General features: G+C 41.6%; 1 protein-coding gene across 1 annotated transcript in view; it reads right to left on the minus strand.

Annotated features, from left to right (window-relative positions):
• Nucleotides 1-1,287: 1,287 nt before the first annotated feature.
• The window catches only part of rtn4rl1b (reticulon 4 receptor-like 1b), a 157,627-nt gene continuing 134,412 nt past the window's right edge, over nt 1,288-24,502 (minus strand). The window contains exons 2-3 of the mRNA XM_085796155.1: nt 4,366-4,817; nt 1,288-3,745 (exon numbers count right to left, since the gene is read on the minus strand). Coding sequence (XP_085652281.1) covers nt 2,849-3,745; nt 4,366-4,817 — 1,349 coding nt within the window. The 3' untranslated portion in view covers nt 1,288-2,848. The remainder of the gene's footprint in view (nt 3,746-4,365; nt 4,818-24,502) is intronic.

Raw genomic sequence — 24,502 nt, forward strand, 5'->3', positions numbered from 1 at the left:
AATTATACAGCACTCTCATCCATGCATATAACCTCTCCTTCTGTGCTCATTTATCATTTAACAGAATTTGAGAAAAAAAGTAAAATTGGACACTTACTTGTGGATCAATTTCTATCATGGTGAGGGGTATTTAGAGAGGAGGAAATGGAATTTATGTTCTAAAGGCCCATTAATAATAATAGCTTGGAATATCTACAGATTCCATGTGACACTTTCATTAATATCCTTAGTGCTTTTCAATGATTTATTGAACTGCAGTATATCACAGCACAGGCTGCATGTCGTCTTTGAATTTTATTTTTCTTCCAGGTTGGTCAGAAACTTATTTCATGTTGAACTTCTGTGTGTTGTTGATAACATGGGGGTTTTAAAATCCCATTTGTAGCCAAGCTTTTACTAATATTTGCACAGTATACTGTACATGAATCCTAGATATGTACAGGGGGAGTGGATCTGTTTGTAGGAAGCAGCCATTCAGTAGTTTAGCCGGCAAGGTCTGATCAGCAGAGACAGATTGCACAGCAGAGCAAAGATAGAGGAGGAAACAGGATGGAAAAAAAGTTACATTTGCTGACAAAATCAATTTCTGGTTTAAATGAATTAAAAGGAAAGAGAGGCAAGGAAAGTGGGGATTGAGAATGCCTTTTACTCTCTCCAAATAAGCCTATAAAACCTTTAAATGCAGCAATAAACAGACTCAGATTGCAACGGTAGACATAAGAAGATATAGATTTTAATATCTTTATAAACATTTTTGTACTGTTCTCTGATGATAACTTACTGAACAATTGAGATATGGCAAAGAAAGAAGATGAGTAGGCATACAGTAGAACAAGAAAGAGTGAGGTGGAGAATTGTGCCTCGACAAATAAAAGGTTCTAAAAATATAACATGAAAAATACGTAAATAAACAAATCACCAGAAAATCAAAAAGCTCCTCCTGACGAGAGGAGCGAAAAAACCCTGTTATCATCATTGATGTCACTTATATTGTTTTTCTCATAGTAATACAGTAAATGATTAATATCAGCACTGCAAGAAGTCCTCCACCGTCTCCACTGTTACTGGTACAGTTCACATCATTGATACAAACACCATCTTATCTGTAGATTTATGGGAGGCACAAACGCTGCAGACGTACAGCACATTGTTCTGTAATTGTCCATCTGTCAGTCTGCATTGTGCCGCATTCCCTCGTTACTTCAGAAGCGATTGTCTTGGTCTTGGATCCTCACATCCATGGACAATCACATCAGTTAATTAGGAGGCATAATTTTCTCTGCATGATCCCTGTTTTGCCATGCTCCATTCAAATTGTTTTTTGAATGTTTTTTTTTCCTTTTTTTTTTTCTTTTTCGATCACGAGTCATTTAAGGTACACACACATTTTTTTTCTCCAGTCTTGTTCTTGTATTCCTTTTGAAGTTCAGTAATTAAGAAAAAAATGTGTTCCTCATATTCTCATTGAGGAAAGTATGCCCTCGCTTTTGAGGGATCAGTTCAGCACAACCTCACTGGGAAACTGAGAAAGCCCCGTCTGACCCCCGACCTCTAAGGCTCCTGTTGACCCTGCAGCAGGGATCCATGTGTAGGTCCATTTTGTGTCTTAGAAAAAATCAAATGAACAACATCTGACACAAGATATAGACAGACTCTTCAATATTCACAGCTTGATCTCCCAGAGACACACAGATTTTCCAAGCAAATGAAAATAGCGCATGGCAGTCCTCGTCATCTTGAGACATTTAGCAGCTTATTATTCAGTTGCACAGGAGGAGGAAAGTGATGGAAATGAAGATGGATGAAGAGGTGTGTGCAGAAATGCAATAAGAAATACAGCAAAATAATGGGCAAAAGGGTCAGCGGGGGTTGCCCGAGTATCTCACCTGTTAGGGTGCACCCCACTAACAAGGCTGAATCCTTACCGCAGCTGCCTGGTTTCACTTTCAACCTTTGCTGCATGTCATTCCCTCTCTCTCTCCCTGACTTTGCTGTCATTCTCTACTGTCTATCAAATAAAAAAGCAGACATGTTAAAAAAAAACATAAAAACTAAGAAATAGGCAGAAAGGTTGGTACAGCACCTGGAAAAAAAGCCAGCAATATGTAAAGAGTAGTTGTGATTTCTTACAGCTTCATACAGCGTACAAGCTGACTGGTTGTTCTGTTTATGGCCTTAATAAACCTGTGGCTATAGATTTCCATTCTGTAACAAGAATGACATTCTTACGTCTGACTCTGACACTAACAATTTATTGCCATGCTTACACTTTACATCTGTGTTTATGAGAAATGCATCCTGTTTGGAACAGCAGGAAGGATGAGAGCAAGATGGGGCCGGCACTGAAGGTTTCATTTCGTGCCTTCTTGTTTACGGTTTACAAACAGTGGATTAAAAAATTAAAGCTGGATGCAGCACTTGAAGATGTAGCTCATCTGTTCTGAAGCTAACTGGCTGACTAGTTTTACCTCTCTTTATCTCTCACTCTTTTCACCAAATTTTGGTTACCCCAGCTCCGTTTGAGTGAAGAACCGAAGTTAAAAAAAAATAGATTAGATGCCATGACATATGAAGATGAAATCATACTGGCTTAAGTGGCAGTGCAAGCTTGGTCTGTATTCATCTTTTCATTCTCAGTCCCTCCAATTTTTGTGCTGCGAGTCTCTCCGTTGTAGATGTTTAATGCTTTGTTTGAATCTGAACAGTAAAGCTCCCTACACAACATTTACACATATAATCACACTCACACACACATACATAAAAGACACACAGGCCTTGTAAGTGCAGGAGCAAGAGAGGGTCTGAGGGCTGTGTTTTTTTTCTGTGATTAACATTTGCCCTCTGAAGGTCAGCGGAGGATGTAGTCAATATTTGTTGTTATCAAGGCCACAAAGAGGGCGTAGACATGTAGTAAGGACTGGGATAAGGTTGCCCTATTGTTGGCTTGCTGAACCCCACTAGGGGGGCGAACAGTGGTCCGCGGAGTGCACTTGTGCTTCCTCCTTGTGACGGTGCCGTCAGGGGACGTGTGGTCATGTTTCCCCCCATCTGTGAAATCTGAGGAGGAGTCCTCCTTGTCTGCCATCACCTCCTTTGAGTGGTGAACCTCGTTGTCACCCTTCCCCTTGCTCACCCTGTTTCGAGGCTTTGTGCAGTTCCGAGGACGATTAGGCCTCGAGGGGTGCACTATGTTGGTCTGCCCTCCAGACCCCCCCACTGCTACTCCACGATTCATTGATGGATTGACCGTGCCAGATAAATTGTTAGTCTGGGCTCTGGACTCAGAGTTGGGAACAGTTGGTGAACAGTTGGGGAAGTCCTCCTTGCGCAGCTCTTTGAGGTCTTTCCCAACCATATTAGCCGGTGCCTCGCAACCCACTGTCGATGTTGAACCTCGGAAACGTTTCAACCATTCCCATAGCGTCAGGGCTTTGCAGTCACATGACCAGGGGTTGTTGTTTAGGCGCAGGTATTCGAGAGCCGGCAGCATGTCCAGGCACTGTCCGGACAGCTGTTTCAGGGAGTTGTTGAAAAGGAAGAGGGTGGTGAGACGTTTCAGGTCATGGAAGGCCAGGCGGTCAACCCACTCAATCTGGTTCTGGTGCAGGAGCAGTCGGTCCAGGGCTCGTAGGCCTCTGAAGGTGTTCTGGTTAAGGCTCCACAGACGGTTTCCATGCAGGAACAGGTGGCTCAGGTTGTGGAGGTCCATAAATGTGTCATCCTGCAGGAACTTGAGGTGATTATCCTGAAAAGACACAGAGAGCATACAATCACAAGATCACAAATTACGCAATTGTTTCATTGCAGTATACTGTAATTGTTGTAATAAGTTTTGTCTGTATGAGATGAGATGAATACAGTGAATTAGTATACCATGCACACAGTCTGTCATCTTTGAACTACTGATCAAACATGGACAGAAATTACATATTGTTATCATAGTGATCATCTGTTCAAATTCAAAGTTCTCAGTCAATAAGTGATAACGGCTGGGTGGGTGGGCGTTTAAACTGACCAATTGTATGCTCTTTTGCATACAATGCTGCTGTTGTACAATTTTGAATGGATAATAACAATTTAGTCCCATCTGAATAATGTATGGAAGTATGCCACCATCTAAGAAAGTGATGAAACTAGGGAAGCTTGGTTGCTGTAAAATGCAACAGCATTCCAGTGATATTAAAAGATAAAGTCATTAATTTGAGGTAGCTGGAGAACTGCACATACTGTACACTCAGCAACATTTTAACGTATTTCAGGATTAGGTTACATGGGTTGATGTTTGAATGAATTTTAAGTTCAAGTGACAGCAAAGTTTGAGTCCTTATTGTAAAATGAACCACATGAATTGTGAATTAAGCGCACCTGCAAGTAAAGATACTGTAGATTTCTCAGGCCTTGGAAAATGTTATTAGGAAGTGAACTGAGTCCACATCGGTACAGATGAAGTGAATTGAGCCGACTCAGCCCGTGAAATGTGTCCTCAGCCAAGGAGCGCAGGTGGCGGTTGTCTCCCAGATCCAGCTCCTCCAGCAGTGTGAAACCGTGGAAGGTGGAGGGCTCGATGTACGTGATGTTGTTGGAGTAGATCCAGAGAGTGACTGTGTTGGAGCTGAAGTGGCCCCGAAGTAAGCGATGGATCTTATTGTTCTGTAAGAAGATGCGCTCGCTGTCAGGAGGAATGCCTTCGGGGACAGACAGGAAGTTGTGGGCTTGGCAGGAGACGGTGCTGGGTGCAGTGTAGCAGACACAGTGACGAGGGCAGGACCAGGAAAACTCAAGTCCACAGAGAACGAGCAGGAACTCAAGCCCGCAGCCTGCAGTGAGCACACACACACACACACACACACACAGGAAAGGTTGAGAGAGATTAGACAAATATATCACACACACAGACATGAAAGAACAAGGAAAATGAATTAAGTGCATAATTCAATTTAATTTCAAAGTTAGACTTAGTGCCTTCATCAAAACCTGAGGAGGAATATGCAGGAACACAGGAAAATAATGACCATGTATACAATCGCAACAGGTTGAGACTGTCAGCATCTTAGTTCAATGTGTTTGAAAGTAAAATGAAAGTCCTTTAATCCTGAAACATGAGTGTCTTTACAACCAACACGTTCTCACTCCCAGTGCGTCAACCCCCTGACGAACGGTCACTGTCCCTCCTCGTCACATGCCTGACTCATTAGGTACCCGTTTTTCGTCATGAGGTGACGAGCGGGGATTTCAATTCATTCCAATGCAACCCCCTTCGCGGCGATATGTGACGCTCAGAGTAAAGTGATCCAGCCGACCGGACGCGGCGCTGAACGACGCACTGAGCTGAAAAACTTTTTTTCCCCTTTGAAGCTTTATTGAACCTGGTGTGTCTGACATAGCTTTCATCCAAGCCGTCATTTTGGTTATTATTTATTTACTGATCTTGGCGTTGGTGCAGAATAATAAACAAACAAACAAACAAACAAATAAATAAATTACATCCTTGTCGGAAGACCAGACGGGGTGGGGGTGTATAAATAAATAAATAAATAAATATTTTTTGTCCCGTGCGTAATTGTCAAGATCCGCATTTCGATTAAACTCGCCTTTCTTCTTTTGTACGAGTTGTTGGACGACTGCATTTTCATTTTATTTACTTATTTCCCTGTCCTAAGTCATGTTTATGGATACACAGTTGAACATATTGTCATTTTACCCTCGGCATTTTCCCCTCACTTTGCTGAATATCTGTTGATTCATGTCATAAACACGTTTTGTTCATTAAAAATATGTGGTGTTTATTAAAAATATGTTGTTCATTCAAATCGGTTGTTGTTCATTGCAGAACAATAGAATATTAATACGGTGATTTATATACAGATATTGATCGCGCAGTGTGACCACAATCACTACGCACGGAGGCGTGAGGGACATTTGAAACAGCTGTATCAATCGTCCCTGCAGCGACTACTGACACTTCAACCTGTTTTGGCTCTAAACTTCAAAACTATGACATTGCATAGTTTAGGACCTGTTTATGTACGAATTCATCTGTTGTTAGGTCATATTATTATTGCATGAAACACACAATACAACTTTTGATCACAAAAAAACTACCGCACGTAACATTTTACTTTCCGTAGTAAAAAAAACAGGTTCGCGCTAATAACTTTTGAATGGCGTGACGTAATTTCACAAGCTTTCCCAGGATTGGTCGGTGTTGAGTGCTGAACTAGAGGATGTGACGTCATTGCAACGGCGCCACCATAGACTGCGACACTGCCATCTACGGCGTCTGGACGGAACTACAACACCTTAACAGTGTGTTTGTGATCATGAGGAGTGGAAATTAAGCCATGTTGATTTAATTCAACAGCATGTGAATAAACAGTGAGGAATCAGAACAGTTAGACAGCTCTTTTTCAACAAAGTCCAAATAATTCAAGTAACTCAAGTCATATAGGCCTTTTTTTTTTTAATTGCAGAAAACAACATTTCTCCCCCCTTCTCCCTCCTCCCGCCCAGGAACCTTAGTTTATAATATAGCGTAGAATGAACCCGTCCACTGTAGTAATGTTTATGCACAACTGCACCATTTTAGCCAGCTCCTTTATTTCTGGTTTTACATTGGACAAACTGATTAAGGCTCCATTTTCAGGAGACACAGCTATTCTTTAATAACTTCCACATTCGTTGGGTTACGTTCAGAGGTTTATCAGGGCAGGGCCTAGGGTCATCCAGTGTTAGCAATTACAGACCCATCTGACCTTCACAGGGGTCACAGGTCAACTTTTCATGTGAAATTTGACGATTTTTGCTATCAATTCAGGCATAAAACAACAATACTTGGAGCTGGGAAGCTGAAATCTTTAGATTCTAGTCCAGACCTTGGAGCAGATTGAAGATCAGAGCTGTGCTCCACTCAGAAGTGTCCAAAATGGCCATGGTAAGTGTCAAAGGTCACAGGGGTCAAACATCAAAGTTAATCCTAACAAAACACACACGCTTTAAGTAATCATCATGAAATTTAGATGAGTTGTATATCAGAGAGTCCTCTATCATTATATTGTATTCCCATTGCTCTGGGGGCCACGGGGGGCCCCTGGGGGCCACTTCGCTTTCCCATGCTCTCACAGATTTGGGTGTCGGGTCAGTGGATAAGGGCCTCACAATGAGTCCACAGGCCAAGTTTCAAGTGATTCGGTTGGTTTCTATGGAAACAGCGGCCTCCTGGAGACAGAGGAATGTGGCTGTTTGAAGCCCCGCCTCTCGAAAAGTAATGGCTCAATCAGGACCGAACGCACATCAACGCGTTCGTCTTGGGCCCCCGGAACCACTGATATCAAATTCAGAACTGTACGACTTTTAGAAATATATTTCATCCATTTCAGCTTTTCTGACTCAGAAGGTCTCTCAGGCATTAAGTCTGAGAGGCTCTGAATCTCAAAAGCTGAAATGGATGAAATATATTTCTAAAAGTCGTACAGTTCTGAATTTGATATCAGTGGTTCCGGGGGCCCAAGACGAACGCGTTGATGTGCGTTCGGTCCTGATTGAGCCATTACTTTTCGAGAGGCGGGGCTTCAAACAGCCGCATTCCTCTGTCTCCAGGAGGCCGCTGTTTCCATAGAAACCAACCGAATCACTTGAAACTTGGCCTGTGGACTCATTGTGAGGCCCTTATCCACTGACCCGACACCCAAATCTATGAGAGCATGGGAAAGCGAAGTGGCCCCCAGGGGCCCCCCGTGGCCCCCAGAGCAATGGGAATACAATATAATGATAGAGGACTCTCTGATATACAACTCATCTAAATTTCATGATGATTACTTAAAGCGTGTGTGTTTTGTTAGGATTAACTTTGATGTTTGACCCCTGTGACCTTTGACACTTACCATGGCCATTTTGGACACTTCTGAGTGGAGCACAGCTCTGATCTTCAATCTGCTCCAAGGTCTGGACTAGAATCTAAAGATTTCAGCTTCCCAGCTCAAAGTATTGGTGTTTTATGCCTGAATTGATAGCAAAAATCGTCAAATTTCACACTAAACCTTGACCTTTGACCCCTTCTGAATGTGGGATTGGTCTGAAATTGCAGATAATGGGTGGCCCTAGGCCCCTGACAAAACCCTGAAACTTTCAGACTTCTAGCTCAAAGCATGTGGAAGTTATTAAAGACTATCTGTTGAATTTAGTCTTGTACACAATGGGGGATTAGAAATGAACACTGCTTTTTGGCCATTTTGGACACTTCCGAGTGGAGCAGAGCTCTGATATTTGGCACCGTCAATCTGCTCCAAGGTCTGGACTAGAATCTAAAGATTTCAGCTTCCCAGCTCCAAGTATTGTTGTTTTATGCCTGAATTGATAGCAAAAATCGTCAAATTTCACATGAAAAGTTGACCTGTGACCCCTGTGAAGGTCAGATGGGTCTGTAATTGCTAACACTGGATGACCCTAGGCCCTGCCCTGATAAACCTCTGAACGTAACCCAACGAATGTGGAAGTTATTAAAGAATAGCTGTGTCTCCTGAAAATGGAGCCTTAATCAGTTTGTCCAATGTAAAACCAGAAATAAAGGAGCTGGCTAAAATGGTGCAGTTGTGCATAAACATTACTACAGTGGACGGGTTCATTCTACACTATATTATAAACTAAGGTTCCTGGGCGGGAGGAGGGAGAAGGGGGGAGAAATGTTGTTTTCTGCAATTAAAAAAAAAAAGGCCTATATGACTTGAGTTACTTGAATTATTTGGACTTTGTTGAAAAAGAGCTGTCTAACTGTTCTGATTCCTCACTGTTTATTCACATGCTGTTGAATTAAATCAACATGGCTTAATTTCCACTCCTCATGATCACAAACACACTGTTAAGGTGTTGTAGTTCCGTCCAGACGCCGTAGATGGCAGTGTCGCAGTCTATGGTGGCGCCGTTGCAATGACGTCACATCCTCTAGTTCAGCACTCAACACCGACCAATCCTGGGAAAGCTTGTGAAATTACGTCACGCCATTCAAAAGTTATTAGCGCGAACCTGTTTTTTTTACTACGGAAAGTAAAATGTTACGTGCGGTAGTTTTTTTGTGATCAAAAGTTGTATTGTGTGTTTCATGCAATAATAATATGACCTAACAACAGATGAATTTGTACATAAACAGGTCCTAAACTATGCAATGTCATAGTTTTGAAGTTTAGAGCCAAAACAGGTTGAAGTGTCAGTAGTCGCTGCAGGGACGATTGATACAGCTGTTTCAAATGTCCCTCACGCCTCCGTGCGTAGTGATTGTGGTCACACTGCGCGATCAATATCTGTATATAAATCACCGTATTAATATTCTATTGTTCTGCAATGAACAACAACCGATTTGAATGAACAACATATTTTTAATAAACACCACATATTTTTAATGAACAAAACGTGTTTATGACATGAATCAACAGATATTCAGCAAAGTGAGGGGAAAATGCCGAGGGAAAAATGACAATATGTTCAACTGTGTATCCATAAACATGACTTAGGACAGGGAAATAAGTAAATAAAATGAAAATGCAGTCGTCCAACAACTCGTACAAAAGAAGAAAGGCGAGTTTAATCGAAATGCGGATCTTGACAATTACGCACGGGACAAAAATATTTATTTCTTTATTTATTTATTTATTACACACCCCCACCCCGTCTGGTCTTCCGACAAGGATGTAATTTATTTGTTTGTTTGTTTGTTTGTTTGTTTGTTTGTTTATTATTCTGCACCAACGCCAAGATCAGTAAATAAATAATAACCAAAATGACGGCTTGGATGAAAGCTATGTCAGACACACCAGGTTCAATAAAGCTTCAAAGGGGAAAAAAAGTTTTTCAGCTCAGTGCGTCGTTCAGCGCCGCGTCCGGTCGGCTGGATCACTTTACTCTGAGCGTCACATATCGCCGCGAAGGGGGTTGCATTGGAATGAATTGAAATCCCCGCTCGTCACCTCATGACGAAAAACGGGTACCTAATGAGTCAGGCATGTGACGAGGAGGGACAGTGACCGTTCGTCAGGGGGTTGACGCACTGGGAGTGAGAACGTGTTGTTACAACAAGTCATACAACACAGGTCAGGAAACAAGCACTGAGCAGAAGCAACAAAAGACCTCAAGTCTCAATTTAACAAATGAACTCTTCATTTGATTTTGTGTCCATTGGAGACATGGATCGCCTCTTATAGGTCCATTGTCTCCGTCTTATCTGTTGCACTTGTGGCACAGCCCATTATATACATAGGACCTTCCTGTCACAGTCTGCAGCCCAAATCTACTGAGTTCATTTAAGGCGCACTCACACTAGGCCATCGTAACGTGCCCAAGCACGTTTGCCCCCTAAAGTCCGGATTCTATTGCTAGTGTGAGTGCAAGTGTACCGTCCTTGAGTACAGTACACTTCCCTGGCCCGGTACGGTTGGAAGAGGTGTGCTTGAGCATGGTACACTTGGTCGGGAATGGGCACAAGCACGTAACGCTTCGGGTTCGTTCTCCATCACGTTTCTTCAACCGCATGTAAACAACAGTCACTTAACGATTACATTGTGCCATGCATATGTCAACATGGCTAGTTAAAGCAGAAGAAAGCGATCCGGTCGTTTTGGCTAACTTCTTGTCAGCCGATGGAGTTAGCAGTCGCCGCCCTCGTCATGGATCTATTGGTCCTCGTCCCTACGTCACCACATTCACGCGCATCCCTTGGCTGCACACACAGAGAGGACCGCCCCTTTATGCCGTTCTCTCTCCTCATTGGATAAAGGTTGTAGGATACAAGGAAAGTTTTCTCCTCGGCTCAGAGGAGAGCAGAGTGACTGACAGACCCGTGTTTCAGACCAAACACTCTATATAAATGATTGCCGTCGGAAGATATAACTATTTAAGACTTATATTAACACAAAAATTCTGCTTACTTCTGCTTTAACATCGCTTTGAGTAAACTTCCAGATAACCATGACAACCGGTCATACAGTTAAAAGGCGCCATTCTTTCTGCAGTCAGGTTAAGCTCGCATCTGCCGTGTTGGTAAACAAATAATCCCCCTATATCAACGTGATGACGTATGTGTCAGAGGAAACCGTGCTTGAGCACAATTGGGCTCGGGGTGATGTGAGTGCAGGCCGGCGGGGGGCAGGGGAGTGGGCATTTGTACGGAACAACTGGCCCTAGTGTGAGTGCGCCCTTAGTCCAACAATGAGGAGTCTGCTGAAGAGAGCAAACAATGACACCTGCTCCAGTGAGTCACACAACGTCCTAGTGAGGCTGATTGAATCCCCAGTGCAACACTTGTCTGATTTGAAACATATGCAGCCATTTCAGAAATCACCCTTTCCAATATTCTGCCACCTTGGGGAAATGAGCTATTAGGAGTCCAGTCTCTTTCCTGAGTCCATTGGCAGTACTTTGCAGTGAGCAGAGGCTGCCATCAGTCCGTTTGTGTTGTTAAATGGGGCGTGGAATGCTTATTTAAACTCGTAGTAAGCTGCTCTGAGGCGCTTTCTGATCGGTGACATGATTCCCCAGATCCTTGAGTGGGAGATCTGACTTATCCATGGTCTCATCTAAAATGAGCACAGCTCACTCCCCCTCATCACGAAAGTTCCATCTGACAACCCCTGGCTGTCTTCTGCTTAATTTATTATGCACAGCATAGCGGACGCCCGATTCACTGCCTCTAATCGATAGGCCTCTGTTGCCTTTTAACTCACCCTGTAATCCTGGGTCTTTTATGCTAGAAATTCAGGAGCTGCAGAATTACTCTCCACCAAGAGACAGGCGTATTTATCTGAATGTATTTTCTCGCCAAACTGTGGCTAAGCTGTGACATTCAGCGTCTGACTCCACTGACCTTTAACAGTAATTCTGTGTCTAGTTGTGGAGCCGGAGCACAGAGCCGTGTGCCACCTGAACAGGAGTGTGCTCGTGCACGAATCTAATCCTATTTGTTAAGCCCTGCCGCTGGGCAACAATGGAAATGCATGCATCCTCCTAAACCAGAACTGTGGCCACTAAATGAGGTGATTCTTCACGGTTGAACACTGTCAGAAGGTTGAACGTGAGAGAGTGTTCACATGTGCAGGTGAAATATTGTGTTTGAGACCATAATAATGTGCCGTTGCAGAGGGCTGCAACAGGCCTTGGCTTTATTTGAACTTTTCATTTTGATGCCCTAACCTGCATCAGGACATGGACCCCTTACCATATCACTGGCTACATCCACATTTGTCACACCGTCAAGACCAAACAAGGAAGCCGTTTCACTATTTTGTCACTTGCTTGCTGTTCTCTCTACTTGCCATCTCCATGAAGATGTATCAAGCATGGCACCCGCTGACTGAGTAAATAGGGGAGAACGTTTTTCATTACTCTTGGGAAATAAAGGTTTGTTTTATTTATCAGATAAATAAGCAAGACAACACAGGAAATTTTCCAGCTGCTCTTCAAGGAACATTTGCATAAATCAGCAGCCACCAGGTAACTGAGATGCAGCTTTCTTCTCTCTGAATTTGGTATTAGTGTGTGCGCGTGCGTGTGTTTAGAATGTACAAACTAAAAGACATGTATTTTGCCTTCAGTGTTTACATTTGTTCTGAATATAAATGACTTGTAAGTCACCTGCCTTGTCCTTTCCCTGCAGTGATATAATTCAAGGCCTCACACAATTTCCATTTACTCTTTGCTTCATGCATGTCTTCCTCAGAATTAGGTATCAGATATCTAACAAGCAAATGATCTGCGAAGGCAAGAGACAGACATTGATAAGGGTGATGCACAAGGAAAGTGCGGGAATGAGAATGTAGATGCTGCCAAGATAGTGAGGCGGTTTGAATCAGCGATCTGCTAATCATGTTGGACACATAAGGATGCGCCTCCTCTCACTCTCCTCAGCTTGTCAGGACAAAGTAATAGATTCTTTACCCTACTTAATCTATTCCTCTAAAATGTCTGTTGTCGGCGCTTTGCCACATGTCTCTCTCTCTTTGTGGAGGAAAAAACACAGGGAATAAAAACATGGTGTATGGGGTGTAATGTCTTCCTTCCTTTTCTGCCTATGAACAAAATCTATTAATGTGAATCTCCGTGGAAGCTTTAGAAGTGAACTTATGATAGGCCCACTCTTTAGATGCCGAAAGTATCTCATACAATCTCTTCTGCATGCAGATTGAGTGACTGGAGGGGAGCATACACCGTTTCCTTGTTTTCAGCCACACCAAGGGCATGTGTGCTCTTTTGTGTAGCTGGCATAACATGCACTTCCACTGGAGACTGTAACGCCTGCCAGCTCCCTGATCCCAGCACCCATGTGTTTACAGCGCCAAACATTTCTTTAAATACAGCTGTTAACAAAAATGCGCACACGCATTCACACAGCACAATGTCACAAATATGTATATGTGCATAAGCTCTCTATACAGTCTCAGATACTAACGCGTGCGTCAGGTTTGGAACTGAATGCTGCAGATCATGTCAGTGTGACAAGCATAAAAGGCTGAATGACACTTGTTTACAGAGCTTTGAGTAGGGAGTCTGGTTTTTAGCACTGGGGAAAAAATAAGTATTGTGTGGGAATGCTCTCCTTAAATGAAAATGTAAGAAATTAACGTGTGTCATAACTACATTGTGCGTTCACACAATTGAGGCATTCAGCTCAAATTGTATTATAAAAATAGCTTTGGACACAACGGAGCATATACTATATGCCAATAGTGCCTATTGGAATTTGGCAGAATAAAGGAGCGGCTCTAAAAGAGAAATAATGTGTTTTTGGAAAGGCGAAGGCGCAGCTATTTCTGGTGGTAGGAGACTGAGCTGTGTATTAACACTCTCGTCACAAGTCTCTCACCTCCAAGTCTCTCTCGATGCAGCTTTCTGTCAACCCCCTTTTTTTCATGCCTACTGGTTACTGATGACAGATGCTATTGATAGCTCTTCACAGGGAAAATCACGATTGACACTGTGACCTCATCTTCGCCAAATTTCCTTTTACCTTTGGCAGTGTAGAAGGGAAATGGATAAATAAATGAATAAAACAGAATGGTGCAGGTCCCCTGACAGACAATGAGAAGTGACTGAGTAGAATATCAATGAAACATAGTTCACACTAGATTTGCCCTCATGAATAACCCATCTCTGCTAATAGGAGAGAAATGGTACGTCTGTAAAGCTGCGTGACTCTGCCCATCATTAGACTGGACAAACTCAATTTCCTGTGTCTCTCCAAAGACTCAAATAAGCACCCTGGTGTTTTCGCTCCTGTTATTGGCTGGTTCTAAATAAGATCTCGATTCCACACTCAGATGGTGTTCACAGTCGTAGAAAAGCTCACAATGGTTGGTTAATAACGGCAAACTGTGTTGAATTTAACGGTGTAGAGCTGATTCAGGTTTGATCTTGTGGAACGTATGTAGAGAATATTAGCAATACAGCCATACTATATGTATCTGTATCGTTATACTACAAAAATATCTTAAGTTATACCATAAGTCTGAACCAATTACTTTACAGTGGAGGACGCTGAACTACAGCTAAACAACCCTAGAGAGAAATCTAGCATGTGTATACAAAATTACAACAAACAATACAGAAAAGACACACGCAAAAAGTAGCTTCATGTTCACAGTTGCTTCAAAAAAAAAGTTTTAAAAAATGGGAATGTGCTGCATTGGCTTTGCTGGAAACAATAGCTGCTTTTGGCTGTGGTGATTGTTCCTGTGGTTATTGTAGGCTGAGGAGGTCTGTCCATGACGATGCTGTCACGGTGTGAGCACTGGCTTTTGCTCTTGCACTACACATACTGCAAGTGGTGACTGCCTGACGAATGAATTGCCTGGACATGGCTTCACAGTGGTTGGGTGGAAGAAAAAGGAGTCAGTGCTGGTCAAAGGGGTTCAATCACAGTAGACATGCAACAGCAAAAAAAGTAATTCAACAACTTGAATCAGTATCCACATAGTTGTAGTTGAAATACCAGAAAGCTATTGTTAGACTACTACCCCAACACTGATGACACTTCAGCCATGTACGTTTTATTTGCATTTGAACCACACCTTCTAAACCCAAATCTATGGAGGATTTAACCACTTTTTTTTTTTTTTTTTTTAAGTTGGAGGTAAGGTTAAAAAAGCTATGAAACTCTGAAAAGTTATTTCATACATTTTGAATGCACATCTGATACCACAACTCTTTACTTGCCCATCTACTGTCAAGTCATGCATGGTGCCAGGATTCAATATGATTTATTCATGATTTATTTATTTTTAAAATGCTATGGAACATATTAATAAACATTCAGAATGTATATATATATGTGTGAGATTGTAGCTCCGTGGCTAATTTCCATCTCGTCCCATTGACCCAATATTAGATCATGTGGTTAAATGATTAATAATGCCTGTCATTACTGCAAAAAATAAAACATAAGTGGCTATTCTCATTATGTAGTCTATTTGTATTCCTTATTATAGATCTCTAAGACACAGTTTAATTTCTTTAGACTGTAAACTTGACAAATCAGGGTAATGATAAGGAGTCATATCTAAAACTCAGATATTTACTCTTAAAGGATAAATAAACATCAATAGAGACACAATACTAATACTCACAATAATAATACTGAAGCTGTTTCTTATCTTTTGTCTCTGTTGACTTGTTAAAAATCACTGATTTACTTCCATTATTTTCTGACTGAACAGCAAACTCACACATGGACGACCAAGCCAGTAGCTGTGACCAGCAACACTTCTGCCTGGGAAATATTTGTTTTTGTTTTGTTTTTTTCACAGCCAGTCGCAGAATGTAATAGATTTTGTCTCATTTGCCATTCTCCAGCCCCAGTGTAAGCCTCATAAGGCTGTCTGACTATTCTTCTAGTGAATGAAAGGAAAATGGGAGAGAACAATGACAACGCTGAGATCTGGGAGAGAAACAGAGCAGAATAGAAATATTTCAGAGATGCATCACTTTACTGTGATATTCTTCCAGTGTAGTCTCTCTCTCTCTCTCTCTCTCTCTCTCTCTCTCTCTGTTTGTGTGTGTGTTGGAGCACACTGCTAATAAATTAGGTCACCCAGAGCTCAAAGTGTAATTATTACGTACAGTGAATTTACAGATTCTTCCTGGTGAGTTCAAGCCTTTTTTGTTTTTTGGAAAATCCTCTTTGCAGTTGCCAATTTACTCTCTTTGTTTCTCTTTCTCCATCTTCTTTTTTGTGATTGATACATTTTATAAGACTGTGTTTTTTTTTTTTTTTGGGAGAGATTAGTCAGCGTTGACTTTAATTGACCTCAGTACTCTTCTTCATAAAAAGATCAGATCATAGTGCAAAGCTGGTCCTCAGGGTTTGTTCTATTGATTTTGGTTGTTGTTGTGCTCCATGTTTTATTCCTTTGATTTGTGGCATTTGTGTTGGCACAGACACTGTGAAGTGTCAACACACTTAACATTATTGTCTCTTCCTGCACAGTAATTATGATTTGATCATTCTTCTCTCAGTTTGGCCTCACTTCAAGGCACTGAACTCATGCCTCGTGTTTCTAATTGTATCCCTGCAGAGACAGAGGAACAGTTACAGTAAAAGAAGAGCACTGGAGCCCATTCACAAGCAGGTTGGCATACAGAATGCCAAGTTATGTCAGGGTTAAATGGACCAGTGTATTCCCCACTGCATTGATGTAAAGTGCTATTTTATAGTTGTTTGATATTGTGAGTAGCAGTAATGAGGTGGACCAGTCGATCCAAAGGGAAATGTAGAGAGAGAATAATTACGACTGTGCCCCAAGGAAACTGTGACTGTGGTCTCTCTCACCTGGAGACTTGGGGCAGATACTTGAAATTGCAGAGTGTTGAGGATCTCATTGGTAAGAGTGTGGCTCAACATAGCAATCAAGTAAACCAGACAGAAGTTGAACATGAAAAAGGCAGAGATGATGTGAATGACAGCACTGTTTCTCAGGTTGAAGAATCACAGGGTCCTAAAAATAACTGCACCATATGGAGCATGTACAGAATAAAGAGGATGATTTGCGGATAGTGTGCAGGTGAATAAAACTAATTTATTTCAAATACAGTATTTGAAGATGCTGAAAAGCCAGGCAGAGAGGCACGAAGCTGATGGTGAGCTATCCAGTTTTTTTTAATCTACATTTTAATTAACACAGTTAATGGATGTCTAGTAGGTGCTATATGTTTGGGAGCACATCTGCACCTGCTGCTCTTCTACTCTTAACACCCTCGCAGCATTAAATAGATAGATGCCATATGGGCTACATGCAAGCACATGCATGCAAATGCATACACATACTGTGTACACACACACACTAGCCAAATCACCACTGTTGGGAAGCAACACTCTCAGCCACCGACTACATTAATTCATGATGACAGCACAAAGCCAAATGATTCAAATATATTGCACTCCCTGTGGCGGTACTGCACAGCACTGGCCAAACTAAACTAATGGTTCTGCCAAACCTATATAAATCATCCAAAGTGTATCCATATGTAGTTCCTATACTGTAGTTCCATTAAAGTGATAGAGAGCATTTATAATGCAATTCCCGTCAGTGAAGTGGCTAATAATTATCTTTCATAGTTGATGGTCTGCACCTCTCAGAGGTGTTTGATATAATGTAGGGCCTTTTAACAAATGTAGAGAAATATTTACAGTCTCTTTCACAAGAGACATGATGGGTCATTGGTGTCGGCATCATCTCACAAGCTGAGTGTGGCCAAAACGGTAAATCTGTCCCATTATCACATGGGAAGTTAGATTTTTTTTCCTGAATAAAAGTGCAGTAACATATTATACATGCTGATCCTGGTTATTCTGGTTATAACCACTTTTTTCTTCTGGACATTTTTCCTAAGAGCAATTTGCTTTGAATGACACTAGTCGAAGTACAGCAATTTACCCTGTAGGCAATATGAGGCAACAAAACCCTCATCATGATAGACTTGTGAGTATGAATCAATCAGTCATCTACAGCAGAGTCTTTGGTTAGCAGCACTTTAATTAACAATTTTGATCAAAAGGTCTTGAACCACTTGTAGCTACTGCTATTAAAAGTTTAGGGAAAAAATAATAATGAAAGGACTTTAATTAAAGGCGGTAAATAAAGGACTTAGAATTTGTAATTATTTCCCTTTTTTCCCTAATTCCTTTTTATAGATAAAAATGGTGATGATAGCGTTAACTATTCCTCAGAATTGCACAAAAGTACCTTACTTAGTCCTACGGAAATGTTTAGCATAGTAAAATGTCTCTGTTTAAGGAGTGCAGCCGTTGGTTAGAAACCTTTTTAGAGCAATGCACGGTGATTACATCATGGCATCTAACGAGCAGCAGTTACCTCTGACATGACGGAGCAGTCTTCTGCTGTACTTTTATATTTGATTGTCATTGGAATTTGGATTTAGTGGGCAGGACATCTAGACTTAATGTGGATAAATCACATTTATTTATCCTTGATTAAGTTCAATCAATGGAATAACACTCATTTTACTATTTTAAGTGTATTTTTATACAGCAGATTCAAGCCCAAGCCCTCTGATCACACCTGTTGCCAGAGTTTCATTGTGTTACACAGTGTGTCAGTATGTTTGTCTCGTCCAGTGTATTCTCAATCATGTGCGTGTGTGTCAGTGACAGGGCCAGCACGGTCAATCATTGTGCGTCTCTGTCAGGGTGACAGCTGAGCTCTGGTGATGCTGTGTATAGCAAGCGGACGGAAGGCAAGCAACCGGAGAACAGATACTGCCGAAAACTATTAACCATTCTGACTAAATCTATGTGCACACACAGAGAAGGAAGAGAAGATGAGTTTATTGTGCACTGGTACTGTAGTTACTCCCTGAACCACATGACCTGGTTACAAGCCTTGTGTCAGTGAGCTTCTGCCTTATGAAGAATCTGAGCAAAGGATTGAATCATTACCAGCCCCAGGGCTGCTGCTCTTTAACTGACCCCTTGCTTTGATGTTTCTGTTGCAGGGGGCAAACAAAATAGTGAAATCTCCCCATGGACTTAATGAATTACCACTGTGTTTAGAAAAGCAGAGCAGAATGGCCAGTTCAGGGCTGCAGCCAGAAGAGAAAATTCATACAGTGATACAAAAATATAACAATCTATTACATTTAAAATTCCAATCAGTCTGGCAGCATGCAGATGTACCCTACAATTTATCTCAATCTGCTCTGCATTTTTATCTCTGTGTGCTTCATTTCAGATACCTGTCAGCTCAAACACTGTAATCCTCATGAGTATAGCCTGAGAGCAGTTTACTGCATGACTTAAGTGTCCATGTGCTAACATGAATAATTTCACATTATTTACCAGACACATATTCAATTTGTTTTAGCTCTGGAAATGTTATTGTGTTGCTTCTTGGTTATCAACAGCAAATATAGAGAGTAAATTATGCTGCTGAGTGTTTTGTTTGCTCCAAGACAAATTTTCTTTTTCTTTTCTTTTTTTAAATTTTCGGTCAACTTCTGTATCACCACCTCGTTCCCAAATTTTCCTTCATTTTCTGTTTTTATGCCTCCGTGTCAACGACAGCCATGACCACAGGTGGTATGTTTTCTGGTTGTTCACCCATCCATTCCATTCCACCCTTGTCAATGTGATGTCTCAGAAACACCTAGGATTTCTTCAGATTTGGCCAAAACATTTACTTGGACATGAAATGAATGAATTGGTTATATTTTAGTGGTGAAGGGTCAAGGTCACTGTGACCTTACCAAAAAAGAAAAAGGAAAAAAAAGAAGATTGAAAATATTATGATAAAATAGTATCCTTTTAAATTACTTCAGTGTTCAGTCTGCACAGACATAGATTTAAACTGCAGCTTGATTGCTTGGTGAAGGCATACAGCCATGAGGTGGTAATTGTAGTTTATGTCATACATTGTTGTAATTCAGCACATCAGTCCCTGTTTGACTGCTTTTTAATATTGTATAATGTTGACATGTAGGACATTCAGTGACCTTGGAGACACACACAACACTTTCAGGCAACAGTACATGCCGCTAAAAGCTTTTTATGGATTAATGATTTAGAAGTTGCAAAGCTCTCTTTGGGAACCATCAGGTCAGTATAGACCTAAACCTGCACTGAGCGGCGGCATTTTCCACTTGGCTGGTCTCCACCTCCTGGTACCCCATACATATATCTCTTAAAACAAACTGTAAGGTACCTTCATTCTGCAGCAGCTGCCTTCTTGCATATAAAGCTCATGCGCCCTAGATTCAGCAGATCAATTATTTATATCAGGTGAGAGGTTGATGCTCCATGTATGTAAAGGTGCGCGCACACACATACAAAGGGGCTTACCAGTCTTAGCTAATGGCTTCAAAGAGGCAAGCAGAAATGTGAAATCAAGCAGAAAAGTGTGTGAGGGACGAGCGCTGCGTTGTGGCTCGTTAGATTAGGAGACAGTTGGACAACCAAGAGACCAAAGTGTTCGACAGGATGTTAGTGAGAGCTGAAAGACAAGGTGCACAGATGTTTGAAAGGTGTACAAATGAGCACACAGGTATATGCTTCTGTAACTCGTGAAGTAAACAATGTCCTACTGTCTTGATTCTTTTTTACTCTTAGAGAATATTCACCAGTTGTGATGGAGTCTCTAATATACCAAAACATTCACACAAACTTGTGTTGCACCACAAATCTCTATGCTTAGTGTACGCAATAAAATCAAAGCAATCCAAACAAGCAATCAACACAACAATTCACTGCTACATATCCAACACATGGGTCTTTGGTTGACACTTTGGAGCTGTGAAAAGGGAACAGCATAACATGGAAAAGATGTGTTTAGCTAAATTGTAGAGAAGCTGTGAACCACATGAACAAAGCACTGAACATTGATCAGTGGTTTGATCATTCTGGAGAAGTAGTTTGTGATGTGAATCAGTTGATAGTTTAGTTTAGTGGTTTAAAATATAAAGAGACAGTGCACATTAACAAACATTTCTATAAACATGCCGGTTTATCCAAGTTGGCTAATTTTCAACCGTATGTCACTGGGGCAGGTGACTTGAGCACTACAATAATTAAGATGCATTATAAAACAGTACTATGCCTATACTTATTACAATACAATATATTACAGTTCATACAATAAAATACTAATACATTACAGTGTCAGAGCGGATGGTCACATACTTGACCTGCTCTAAACCATAGTTTCAAAATTCTTTTAAAAGAAAGGTAAGTGTCATACTCCCTGAGCTGCCCTGGAAGAATATTCTAGGTGTGAGTAGCTGCCTGACCAAAAGCAGTCCTTCTGTTTGGAACTACACAGTCCCCTCTGCTGATAGACCTAGGCCTGTCAGTAGATGTTTTCTTTGTTATAAAAGCACCAAGGGGGGGAGGAGCCAAGTCATGCAGGATCTTATAAGTAAGACAGGCATCTTTGAATTTAGCAAAATTGTCCCAGCTCACTAAACTGTAGTTTGTAATGCTGTGACAATGATGATGAGCATTTGACTTCTTGTCCAGTACTTTCACAGCCTGATAATGGACTACTTGTACAGACTTTAGCGTTGTACAAGAGGCTTGTGCCCAGCTAGTCACACAGTATGACAGGTGTGACATTATAATAGCATTAAAATACAGTACTGCTGCTTTTGTTGATGGAAATTTGACAAGTGAAACTTTGCTGTTTACTCTAACTCTTAGTAAAAATCATGCATACCGTCTTCTTAGTATTTAGATGCAGACATGAATTATTCAACCATTCAATGACCGGGGTCATCACTGCTGTTAACTTATTTGCAGCTTGCTGCTTGGTTGCTGCATGAACATAAATGACTGGGTCATCTGCATACATCTGGATGTCAGACTCATTGCATACAGATGGAAGATCATTTATGTAAAGACTAAACAACAGTGGTCCCAATACAGATCCTTGGGGGACACCAAAACTACAAGGGCAGAGGATAGCTCACCATTGATCCTGACACGATCTGTATATGAAGAAATTTCTCAGAATGCATTTTAAACATTGGACAAATTCCTGGTTGGGCTCAATGTCAAATTCCTACAATCTTAATATCTTTACTTTATGTCTAATGGCACTTTTCCACTAGTACGGTACGGTATGGCATGGCACGGCACGCTTTTTTTGCTTTTCCACTAGTACCTGGTACCAGGTACTATTTTTAGTACCGCCTCGGCCCTGGCTCCGAGCGTCGTCACTGGAAGAGTGCTACGTCCGACATGAGAATCAAACCGGAAATTTCAAAAACAGAGCGGCAACAGTGACCAGTGATCTGTGCCGAGATGTTGTTATTCCTTCACCCGAGTCAAATGATGTTGTGTGTAAAACCACACTGTGGTCTGTTAACGGGGTGCAGACGAGTGAGTTTGGAGCTGACGAGAGGATCGAAAAAAGAGACACGGACAATGCGGCCCCGCGATCACCTCCGCGACAACCCCGCCCCCGCTGAGGAGGAACTAGAGAACTCAGTTGTGGTGGAAAAGCACCTTTACCGAGCCATGCCGTGCCATGCCGTACCGTGCCGTGACTGTGTAGTGGAAAAGCGCCATTATAATGTAATAATAATTTTATAGTGTTTTCTCTCCCCCAGTCATAGTAAAACAAATGACATTTGGTATTTTCACATTTCCAGACAAACTCTGCATTTAAAACAGCTAGCTGGTGTGGCCTTGTCAGACTGTGGACATAATTAAAATTTTCTTCAGAGAGGGTGGGGATGAGGGGCGGGAGAAGAAAACACAATAGAATACAAAAGAGCAGAAAAGAAGCAGCAGAGGGGATGAAGAGAAGTGGAAGACCTTGATCTTAGGAGAGTAATCCCTTTTCATTAAGTGTAGTTTTTCAGACCCTGAGAGCTTCACCATTGATCCTTGTGTAATGTTAATTCATTAATGTAGCAGGCCTCTACAGGGCTTATCACCTTGAAGGCCTTCAACACTCTCACCCAACAACCACGCTCAGCATTAACTGTAACTTTCTCACAATGCGAAGGGTGGAGAAAAAAAACCCTGACTACTATACTGTACGTTAGATTCTCATCAAATCAATTTTAAGTCTGTTTTGTTCCCAATTTGATTCCATCTTGATTTTTCCGCTTTTTTAGCCCCACTGTTTTGTCTTCATTCAGTCCATCTTTGGTTTCATAAAGTCTAGCTCCAGCTAAGGATGATAACTTATCATCATTTCATCCGCTCAATTCTCTGCAGTGTATTAGAGTTGCCCTTGAGTCACTGTTGTCTCTATCTAGCAAATGTACACATACCTGTGCCTGTTTATTGAGCCTACACTCCTGAGGAATTTACCAGCTTTCATTGTGAAATCTTTTTAAAGTCTAACCAGCAGTAGTTTCTGGATGTTACATTTCTATAAAAGGATATACTAAATGTCTTTCTCGCTCGTTCAAATTGCTGTTCCTCTTTACGACCTGTCTCTGCCATTATTTACTCCTCATCCTCCCTCCCCCTTGGCGTTTAATTGATTCTGTTGTTGTTTCCCCAAACTACAAAGCAGGAAGCTTCGCTGGATAAAACAGTCACTGTCTGGTTGTGATTAAAGAAACCCCGGTCTGGCCGTTAGAGATACTATAGCAGCTTATGGGATTTAGTGAGTCACTGAAAAAGCACAACACCAAACCAAGGATTCACTTCAAAGTGTTCCATCACCAAAACCTTAAAAAACATACAACCCAATAATGAATTTCTTACTCCTCTTGCTTTGCCCAGATGCTCGTGTTTTATCCATGAAGTGGAATTATAATCATGGCAAATCACTTGATCTTTTCACAAGACGTTCTGCTGTGTTATCATATTGCGAGGGCTGCTTCTTTTTCTACAGCTGCTGCCATTTTCTTTTTTGCTTTTCCTCCTGTCCATTGTAAACCTGAACCCTCTGGAGGCGAACCACACAAACTACTCAGCTTTGTGAGTGCTCCCCCCTCCCTTTTAGCTGCTTGTCTGCATGCAACTACCACTCACTAGCGAGTTCTCCCAATCCCCTCTCCCCTTATAAAGCTAAGTGCCTTGCTGCAGACGTTCCACAGATAAGTGGTTTATTTTTCCCCCTCCACAGTGATGGCCTTAGACTAATTTTTGTTGCAAGTAATGACGTGGTCCCTTGAAATTATTTGACATGAACCAAAAAAAAAACATAGCTTTCTACTGAATATTGCACCACGTCATAAAAAACAATGATATTCAGACAAGCAGCTGCAAAAGAAGATGTCAGGCTCCATCTCAGTTCATATTGCTGGGTGATGAAACATGATTCCCTCCAGCCACCCCCCCCCCACCACCTCTCCTTGAAGACAGATAACAAGAAGTAAAGTCAAGGACAGAGGGTGGGAAGGAGGGAGAGAGAGGGAGAGACAGTGAGGGTTTTGTTTACACAAGAAATTGTGAGTGTGGTATTTCAAAGATGGATGGAGACGCAGAAAAATGAAGTGATGTGGCAGGGAGGAAGACAATATGGAGGAGGAGAGTTAAAGTGGAGGGGAGATGTAA

Source organism: Trachurus japonicus, chromosome 13, assembly GCF_045865225.1.
Source record: "Trachurus japonicus isolate A0001 chromosome 13, Traja_1.0".
NCBI lineage: Eukaryota > Metazoa > Chordata > Actinopteri > Carangiformes > Carangidae > Trachurus > Trachurus japonicus.